At 44.1% G+C, this 10,389-nt stretch overlaps 1 protein-coding gene across 3 annotated transcripts in view; it reads right to left on the bottom strand.

Moving 5' to 3' along the window:
• Positions 1-185: 185 nt before the first annotated feature.
• LOC128492742 (guanine nucleotide-binding protein subunit alpha-11-like) overlaps positions 186-10,389 on the bottom strand; it is a 29,952-nt gene continuing 19,748 nt past the window's right edge. For all 3 annotated transcript variants that reach the window (XM_053465428.1, XM_053465420.1, XM_053465437.1), the window contains exons 6-7: positions 2,069-2,222; positions 186-576 (exon numbers count right to left, since the gene is read on the bottom strand). In XM_053465428.1, coding sequence (XP_053321403.1) covers positions 350-576; positions 2,069-2,222 — 381 coding nt within the window. In that variant the 3' untranslated portion in view covers positions 186-349. The remainder of the gene's footprint in view (positions 577-2,068; positions 2,223-10,389) is intronic.

The raw sequence follows: 10,389 nt of genomic DNA, 5'->3' as shown, positions 1-10,389 counted from the left end.
TCAATGACATTTGGATGTAATGCCTGTTCATGATGAATTGGGCATGGGTTTGTATAGACTGTCCAATTGTATGAAATATGAATTCAGCACACAAAGCTAAAGCTAAATCCAAAAAAAAAACATTTTAATTTACTGGAATTAGTTAAATGAGAGTCATTTCATGTGTAAGTAGTTAAGATATGAATCTGGGAAAACTTCAGTTAAATTTTTGTTTGTTTTAAATTAACCTATAATGATGTTTTAGAAATAAATGGATAACTGGTGTCCCATACAGTCCCTTTAGGTGAACCAGTGTCAAGATACAATTGACTGCATAACAATGTGAATGTGCCTAGCACAGTACAGACTTCTACACTAGGCCAAGATCTTCTAGATATGTCCTGAGAACATGCTCCTTGATATCGTTGAACACTGTGCGTATATTGTTGGTGTCAGTGGCACAGGTTAAGTGATGATAAAGTCTGGTCTTTGCCTCCTTCTTATGCTTTTTTACATATGGCGGTTGTGCTTCATTGAAAATGTTTTTGTAGGTTTCAAGAATAAACTCTTTAGCAGCCTCAGCATCATTCCTGGGACCTAAATCAAGAAAAATACAATTTTTAAAATCAGTGAGCTTTGTTCCCAAAAATGTTGGGTGGTCTAGGGTACAAGTAACTATCATTGTAAGCATAAAAGGTATTGGTAATATAATCACAACCTATGCATTTATGTCATGAAACAGCTGCCAAATGCCACAGTTCAAAGCTTTGATGTAAAATGTGGGTTTTGGTTTTATTTTGAATGCAACCCTGAACAATAAGCCAAAGCGGGAACCATTAAAGGTGCTTTTCCACCGACATTGTTATTATTATTATTTATTGTTTTATATAGCGCCATCAAATTCCGTAGCGCTGTACAATGGGTAGACAGGACATAACAAGTAGTATGTAACATAACAAATTGACTTACAGAGACAACAGGTAAGGAGGGCCCTGCTCAAACGAGTTCACAGTCTACAGGGATTTAGGGTGTATTTACACAATAGGTAAAAGGTAAAAGTGCCATTGTAAGGGATGGACCAGCCACACTAGTGTAAGTATTGCATTAGAGCGACTAGGAGAGGTGAGCTAAGGGAATATGGGGTATTAATCTGCAATATTATAAGCGTCCTTATTTTTTTTGAAGGGGAAGAGATGGATAGACTGGATGAGGGCATTCCAGAGGATAGGGGCAGCCCTGGAGTAATCTTGTAAGCATACATGAGAGCTGGAAATCAGAGGAGAGGATAGAAGGAGATCATTGGATGAGCGGAGAGTGTATTTAGAGATGAGTGAGGAGATGTAGGGAGGGGAACCGCTGTGAAGGGCTTTGAAAGTAAGAGTGAGGATTTTTAAATGAATCCTGAAGCACAAAGGCAGCCAGTGAAGACTGACAAAGGGGAGAGACGTTAGTAAAGTGTTGGGAGAGGAAGATAAGTCTGGCAGCAGCATTCATGGTGGATCGTAGAGGTGAGACGGTTGAGAGGGAGACCAACTAAAACAGAGTTACAGTAATCAAGACGGGAGATAATCAGGGCATGGACAAAAGCCTTAGTGGCATGCTGTGTTAGGAAGGGACGGATGCGTGCAATGTTTTTAAGATGGAGATGACAGTTTTTAGAGACAGACGGAATGTAGGGGGTGAACGAAAGGTCGGAATCAAGAGTGACACCAAGACAGCGTGCATGAGTAGACGGGGAGATGATGACACCATTAACAATGAGGGAAATTGATGGGGGAATCTTAACGTTGGGGGGAGGGAAGATGAGAAGTTTTGGAGAGGTTAAGTTTCAAGAAACATGCAGACATCCAGGTAGAGACAGAAGCAAGGCAGTTAGTTACACGATCTAAGACAGAGGGAGATAGATCAGGGGAGGATAGATAGTCGAATTTAGTTTTACTTTTAGTTTACTTTTGATAAAGTAAGCACATAATTAAAAGCATAATTTCCTAGTAGTATTAAATTTCCTAAGAAATAATTCTTTAATTCACAATTTTACGATTATAATATAATATGGTGTTTGAAAATCTGCTTTCCTGTCTTTACTGACCTTTGTATTCTGGGAAATATGTGGTCAGATCAGACATGCCAATTTTCTCAGCCAGCAGATCAGTCTTGTTGAGGAAAAGAATAATTGGTGTTTCCATAAACCAAGGTAACTTTAGGATAGTATGAAATAAGGCCATGCTTTCTACCATGCGGTTCTGTGTAAGACAGGGAGAAGCAAAAGTGAACCAGTGTATTCATGCAATCAGTAAACTGAATTTTACTTATGATTTCCTACAAAGGGTAGGTCCCACTGATAAAAAGACACAAATTGTGTTCAGTAAGTCAGCATTATCTCCCAAGCAAAGGTTTATCTCACTCAGGGCCGGCCTTTGGGGTGTGCGACCTGTGCGACAGCACAGGGCGCCACACTCCAGGGGACGCCGCCGCGGGGTCCGCCGCCGCCGCAGCGCGGTCCAACGCCACTGCCGCCGCGGGGTCCGCCGCAGCGCGGTCCGACGCCCCTGCCGCCGCGGGGTCCGCTGCCGCCAGTATGGGGGCACCCGGCACCCCTCCAGAGACGGACAGTAATGTCCGCCGCTGGAGGAGCAGGCTCGCAAGGGAGCAGTATCGGAGGTCTTTAACAGACCTCCGATACCGCTCCCTTGTGATCCCCGCGGCAACAGCTGCTGTGCGCCGGGGTTTGCTGTCAGATCCCGGCGCACAGCACTGAAGCCGCGCCCACCGGTCTCCGTGCCCTCTGACCCGGAAGAAGAGAAGACAGAAGAACTAAGAAGAAGAGCGAAGAGGAGGCAAAGAAACGAAAGAGGAAAGGTAGGAAAGCATAGAGTGACAGTGAGAGTGGATTGGTGTATATGTGTGGATTAGTATATATGTGTGGTTTGGTATATATGTGTGGTTTGGTATATATGTGTGGTTTGGTATATGTGTGGATTAGTATATATGTGTGGATTGGTGTATATGTGTGGATTGGTGTATATGTGTGGATTGGTGTATATGTGTGGATTGGTATATATGTGTGGATTGGTGTATATGTGTGGATTGGTGTATATGTGTGGATTGGTATGCGTGTGGATTGGTATATATGTGGATTGGTGTATATGTGTGGATTGGTGTATACGTGTGTGGATTGGTATGCGTGTGGATTGGTATGCGTGTGGATTGGTGTATATGTGTGGATTGGTATATATGTGTGGATTGGTGTATATGTGTGGATTGGTGTATGTGTGGATTGGTGTGTATGTGTGGATTGGTATGTGTGTGTGGATTGGTGTATATATGTGGATTGGTGTATATGTGTGGAGTGGATTGGTGTATATGTGTGGAGTGGATTGGTGTATATGTGTGGATTGGTGTATATGTGTGGAGTGGATTGGTGTATATGTGTGGATTGGTGTATATGTGTGGAGTGGATTGGTGTATATGTGTGGATTGGTGTATATGTGTGGAGTGGATTGGTATATATGTGTGGATTGGTGTATATGTGTGGATTGGTGTATATGTGTGGAGTGGATTGGTGTATATGTGTGGATTGGTGTATATGTGTGGAGTGGATTGGTGTATATGTGTGGATTGGTGTATGTGTGTGGATTGGTGTATATGTGTGGAGTGGATTGGTGTATATGTGTGGATTGGTGTATATGTGTGGATTGGTGTATGTGTGTGGATTGGTAAGGGTGTGAGAGTGATGGGTGTTATGCTGTACCATTTCCAATGTATTTTTCATTATATAATTATGCTCTAAAGTACATCATAACTCCCATCACTCTATACTGTTCCATACAGTGGCAGAGCTGGGAGGCAGAGGCCTTGCACCCTCACCGCAGGACTTCTGAAAGGTAAGTGAACTTCAAAGAGGGAGAGGGTAGATAGTTAGGAGGGGGTAGATAGGGAGAATGGAGTGAGACGGGGTACATAGGGCAATCATACTCCTATCATGCCAAGTAGTCTACGAGTACATCCTGGAATCTGCGGGCATGATAAGAATGTGATTGCTGTTAATCATATATATATATATATATATATATAAATATTGTTATTTAATTGTTTTGTTATGTGTTATGGTGTGGGGGGGGGTCATATTCGGGTTCGGCCAGGTAAATGCTGCACTTTTGGTTTCAGTCCAGAATTCGTTTCGGTGCATCCCTACTACTAAGCCAGACAATGAAGTGGTAGGCCTACACCACATCAATGTTTGGCGTAGTATATAGTGATTGGGGTTTTGTTACAAGTTTTGATTCCTTTCTTTTTTTGGGATGGGGGGGCGCCAGACGAGTAGTCCGCACAGGGCGCCAGAACACCTAAGGCCGGCTCTGATCTCACTCAGGTTTCAATGTTTTCCTTACGTAATACACTATTTTTAAAGAATGTATCAAAATGTATAATTTGTTTTGACCATATGTATAGTATTTATCTGTGTTGCTATACATAAAGTACAATAATAAAATAGACACATCAAAACATTTCTCTATTACAGGTGAGGAGAGAGAACTTTTTATTTTTGAACGTTATTAATTTGAATTGAAAAGCATATATTTTTTTAATTCTCCATCAACCAGGGATATTATTCCTATTTTTTCTTTGGGTTTTTTTTGGTTATCTTCCAAGTAGGGATATTTTGGTTTCTTCATAGACTTGCAGGAGTCATTTTAGCTGCAGTTAATTTATGGGTTAAGAGATAGTTATCCGTTTTGCTCATCTTTGACCATCCTAGATGTAGTAAGGCCATTAGTTGAGATTAATATGTTGGATTATCAATTATGAATAATCTCCTTTATATGGGAAACATAATTTCCCATATAATCTTAATATTGATACAGTCCCACCAAATATGTGTTCCCTCCTGTATATTACATCTCCAGCATACTGTTGACTTCTGGGTACATTTTACAAATTCCCCTTGGAACTAAATACAATCTATATAATATCTCAGACTCCATTTCTAATACATTTAAACAATGTACAGATTTTTTATTCTTTGGGATGATGTTTGAACAATGTTTATAAGAGATTTCGATGTTAAGATTTTTTCCTCATTTCTTAAAGACACCAGTAAAATCACTCTCGTCGATTGCACCAGCCTCTTTAAATAGACCGCTCTGTAAATTTTATACTAATATCTCAGATAAAAGTGAGTTTTTCTTTTATTAATTCATCCAGATGTTTAAGAGGATATATTTTTATCCTTAATGTCACGTACCTGCCGCCACGAAAAAGGGAGAGACCCCCCTTCCTCATCCTACTTGCAACGGAGAGTGTGGAGACCCCTTCCATTCCGCTTTATGCCTACACTCCGCTTTGAGGAAGAAGGAGACCCCCTGCCACTTTCAGTCTTGTGTGTTTTCTATTTCTGTACCTTCCCGTGAAGTATCATGCATTGTGGGGTACAGGCAGAGCCCCAGGTATCCCTGTAACTGGGCTCCTACCTGACCTGCTTACCCAAGTCCTGACACTGGAATTACCTTTCCTGGTTTCCCTATCTAGTTGGTTGAATGTGGGACAAAAACTCAAAATAAGCTTAGACTTATAGGGTTAATGCAAGGTTAAGGATAGTAGTAGTTCACCGGTTTGGTTAAATATCTATATTATCTAATTTTAAATTTAATGGGTGTTATTAAAAAAATAAGGGGTTAATTTCTTATATTTATTTTACTATATTATTACAGTTATTTTATTATATTTGTTTTCTTTTACCTAAATTTGCATACTTACCGAAGTTGACGGGACAGGATGCAAAAAATGTCAGGAAATACGGGACTGTTGGAAGGTATTTGTTTCACCCCCAGGGCGAAGTGTCCAAACACTGTCAGTCCATAACGCTTGGGAGCGGACTTTCAGAGCTGAAACACTAGGCCCTAGCGTAAGCTGGCTACTCCGGCGGAGATAGCAGGCATTGCCACACCGCAAACAGCCGCATCCACGGGAGAGAAACTACCTTTACCATTAGGGCTATTTTAAGAATGACATTTAGCCAGGAAGGGAACTGGCAGGCAAAATACACTGGCACCACCACCAACAAAAGCAGCATTGGAAACGGAAAAGGTGAATGAGTGGACAATTGACGACCCGCTCACCTGTTTCACCCCAAGGGTGAAGCGTCCAAACACTGTCAGTCCATGACGTTTGGGAGTGGACTTTCAGAGCTGATACACTAGGCCCTAGCGTAAAGTGGCTATTCAAGCTGAGGTAGCAGGCCGCAAACAGACGCAGCCAGGGGGGAATAAACCACCTTTACCTTTTAGGGAAATTAACTTTCCAAGCTAAGAGATGGGTACCCCAACTTGGGCAGATTGAATTTAAGAAAGGCAATCTGCTCCATCAGATGAGGTGCCATGCATGAGCATATTTCCAGTCATAGAAAACACGCACGCACTTTGAACAGTGGTTGGCAGACATGATAGCAGCTGCTGCGCAACCCATAAGAAAGTAGGCCACACACTCTTCTTTTCACCTTAGCTACTAAGAACATTCAATTTGATTGCTAGCTTTCCCTTAATACTTGGATCGCAAAGGCACGCTAGCATAATTTTGTGACTGACCATGGCTGCTACGTCAGGATGTAGAGTGCCACCTTGAACAGCATCGCGGTTTTAAAGCAACACATCCATCTTGCTGCCTAGATGGGAGAACACTGGGATTACCTGGCCCCGACTGGCAGTGTTTGAGCTTAAATTTTCTGTGGCATCCCTAAATGATTTAAGGACTGTCACTACCTGGGCGATCACTGTCCAATCCTCCCTATTCAATGGACATGTAATCCCAATATTGTGCTCTGATGCAAGATTATGGATTGTCCTCTGCTGCTCCAAAATCCTCTCCAGCATATCTAAAGTGGAGTTCCACCGCGTACTCACATCTGGTCGTAGACAGTGTATGGGAAGACCTGCCCTTGCTCTTCCCTCAAAAGTTGGCTAGCCTTAACACTGTGGTGGAAGTGCCCAGCAATCTTCTTACAGTGTGACAGAACTACTGCTGCTAAATTACTTCCTTCTGCCATTGCTGCCTTGAGTATAAGATGGATGATGTACGCTGCACAGCTCACACCAACAATATGACCATCTTGCAGTGCTTTCACCATCTTTGCACCTCCGTCAGTTACCACAAGGAATGAAAGGCATGCTGCCAGCACTCCTCAAAGCTGTTGTGAAATGTACACACTGACCATCAGCCTTGGAAAGCTCCTCTTTCACTGCTGAAACACAGGACCGATACAGTGAGGTGACAATATTCCTACTGAAAGTGGAACGTGGGGGAACTGTGTAGTGTGGCCACTCTACCTCCAGAAATCCCTTATACACCCCATATGCCACTCTTACCCACCACTGACTTACCAGTGCATCCCTAGACTTGTCCCCCGTGATTCAGATTCCCTGGTGTCTAGTGCGACGCGATGCGCCCTGACAACCTCAGGAGAGGAGGCTGTCTGTGCTGATCCCAAAAACGTTCAGTGGCTGCCAGAGAGGAGTATCCAGGTCTCCTGCAGCTCTGCGGGAGATCCTGCTCTCTGGCAGGCGCTGAACGTCTGTGTGTATGCGCACAGACAACCTCCGCTGCTGCCGGCATTTCCGCCGGGGCTTCTATGGTGGAGCACCGAAAGGTCATAGATGTGATGCCGGCGTTCCGTCATAGAAGTTTCAGAGGAAGTGCTGGCTGCCAGAGAGGAGGATTCAGGTCCCCTGCAGCGCTTATATAAATTATAGCAATTTAAGCAGCGCTTAATACAATACATATATTCAAGGGGTATGACAAGACTAGAATTGACTGACTCAATTATATTATAATCATTAGACTTGGACACCAGGGGGCTCTTCGTGTTCGTCTTCGTGCTCGTCTTCGGCAAAAAAAAAAACTTCGTATTCTGCGAATATTCGCCTGGTCCTGTCTTCTCTTCGGGTGAATATTCGTGGACATTCTTCGTGTTCGGGTTTTCTTCGTTTTCCCCGGTTAAGGGGATAAAACGGGGTTAAAGCCGCTCTGACGCCAGGAGTTTAAATGTCCGTATGAGCAACTCTATTGGTCGTCAGCAGGGGGCTCGTCTGCCATTGGTTGATGGCAGACGAGCCCCCTGCTGGCGTCCAATAGGGTCGCTCGTACAGACTGTTATACTCCTGGTGCCGTAATTGTTCGGCAGATCCCGCTGGTCTCCCTGTTCTATCATTTATTAACTGATAGAACAGGGAGACCAGTGGGATCTGCCGGGTAAGTTGCAGCATTGGGATTTTAAAAGTCTGTACGAGCGACTCTGTTGGTCGCTCGTATAGACTTTTAGGCTCCTGATGCTGTAACTAACCCGGCACATCCCACTGGTCTCCCTGTTCTATCAGTTAAATGTCCGTACGAGCGACCAATAGAGTCGTTCGTACGGACATTTGACTGATAGAACAGGGAGACCAGTGGGATGTGCTGGGTAAGTTGCAGCATTGGGGTTTTAAAAGTCTGCACGAGCGACTCTGTTGGTCGCTCGTGCAGACTTTTAAAACCCCAATGCTACAACTTACCCTGCACATCCCACTGGTCTCCCTCCCTGTTCAATTAATTAAATGTCCGTACGAGCGAACAATAAAGTCGCTCATATGGACATGTAACTAATTGAACAGGGAGGGAGACCAGTGGCATCGGCAGGGTAAGTTGCAGCATTGAGGTTTTAAAACCCCAATGCTGCAACTTGCCCTGCCGATGCCACTGGTCTTTAACTAATTGAACAGGGAGGGAGACCGATGCCACTGGTCTCCCTCCCTGTTCAATTAGTTAGTCTGTGCCGGGTTAAATGTCCGTACGAGCGACCAATAAAGTCGCTCGTACGGACATTTAACTAATTGAACAGGGAGGGAGACCAGTGGCATCCCTCCCTGTTCAATTAGTTAGGGGTTAACTTTTTTTTAAAGGGTTAAGGGGCCGTGCAAGTGAGCCTATTGGTCGCTTGCACGGCCCTTTAACCTATGGATTTCCCCTCCCGTTAACCCCTTCGATGCTGTGTTAGATAACGCAGCATCGAAGGGGTTAACGGGAGCGGAAATCCATAGGTTCGCTGTCAGGGGTTACAAAGACCGTGCGAGTGAGCCTATTGGTCACCTGCAGGGTCTTCCTCTGGCATCAACCAATTGGTTGATGCCAGAGGAGGTCCCTGTAGGCGACCAATAGGCTCATTCGCACTGCCCTGTAACCCGTGACGGCGAACTTCCGGGAACTGCCGCGATGCCGCGAAGACAAGGTAAGTTAGAAGAGGGGGGGAAGAATGGTAGACGAAGACGAAGACAATCACGAAGATCTTCGTGGTGTGTGTCTTCGTCTTCGCCTACGTTTTACCGCCGCCGTCTTCTCTTCGGCGTATCTTCGGAACGAACACGAAAACGCACTCTTCGTGTTCGTTTCCATGTTCGCCCGAAGACGAATGCACAAGTCTAATAATCATGTGGTTTCTATGCAGTTGTTTAAACTTTTTGTGGCTATACTAGCACCACCTACACTCATGGCAATATGGTGATCTCACCAAATTTTGAGCTCTGGAGATGGAAAGAGGTTGATAAGCTTTCTCTATCTGCTTCTTATTTCGACCTGCTATGTGATTTTTTCCCTTTTATTACTGACAACCAAAAAGAGAGATAATGTTTGTGCAAAACAGTTGAGCTCACAAAGGTGACATTAACTTAAGTTAGGGCTGTTGTGTTAATGTCAGGTGAAGAGGCAAATAGTACCGTATTTGCTCGATTATAAGACGACCCTGATTATAAGACGACCCCCCAAAATATAAATATTAATTTAGGAAAAAAACAAAAAGCCTGAATATAAGACTACCCTATAGTTATATATATAACTGCTAACAGCAATCACACTCCTATCAAGCCAAGGCAGCCAGTACATGCTGGAACCTGGGGATGATAGGAGTGTGAGTACAGCCTCCCTATGCCATGCTACCACCACCACCCCTCTTAAACATCCATGCTATCACACACACACACTCATTCACAAACATTTAAATACTCATTCATTCCATTAATCACACATACTTGCTCAAAAACCCTCCCCCACCCCCTTACCGGAACTGCAGATCTCTCACTCGAAGACTTCTGCAGGGGCCCAGGCTCTGCGAGCAACTTCTCTGGCCCCGCCCCCAGAGGAAGGAGGGGGGAGGCAGAGTTATGTGACACTCTGCTAGCTTCCTGTTCTCCTGCTGCTATTAGAAGAGACGCTGCTCGCGACCAAAGCACCGGTAAGCAGCCTGGCCCCAGCGGACATTTTTTTGAGGTCTGATTAGAAGACGACCTCGATTATAAAAAAAACCTTGTCTTATAATCGAGCAAATACAGTATATAGGAAACGAGGATGTCTATTGCCCACAGCTTCAGTTTGGGGAACACTGGGAGT

This window comes from Spea bombifrons, chromosome 1 (genome assembly GCF_027358695.1).
Source record: "Spea bombifrons isolate aSpeBom1 chromosome 1, aSpeBom1.2.pri, whole genome shotgun sequence".
In the NCBI taxonomy this organism is placed as follows: Eukaryota; Metazoa; Chordata; class Amphibia; order Anura; family Pelobatidae; genus Spea; species Spea bombifrons.
This window is presented reverse-complemented; position numbering and strand designations above follow the sequence as displayed.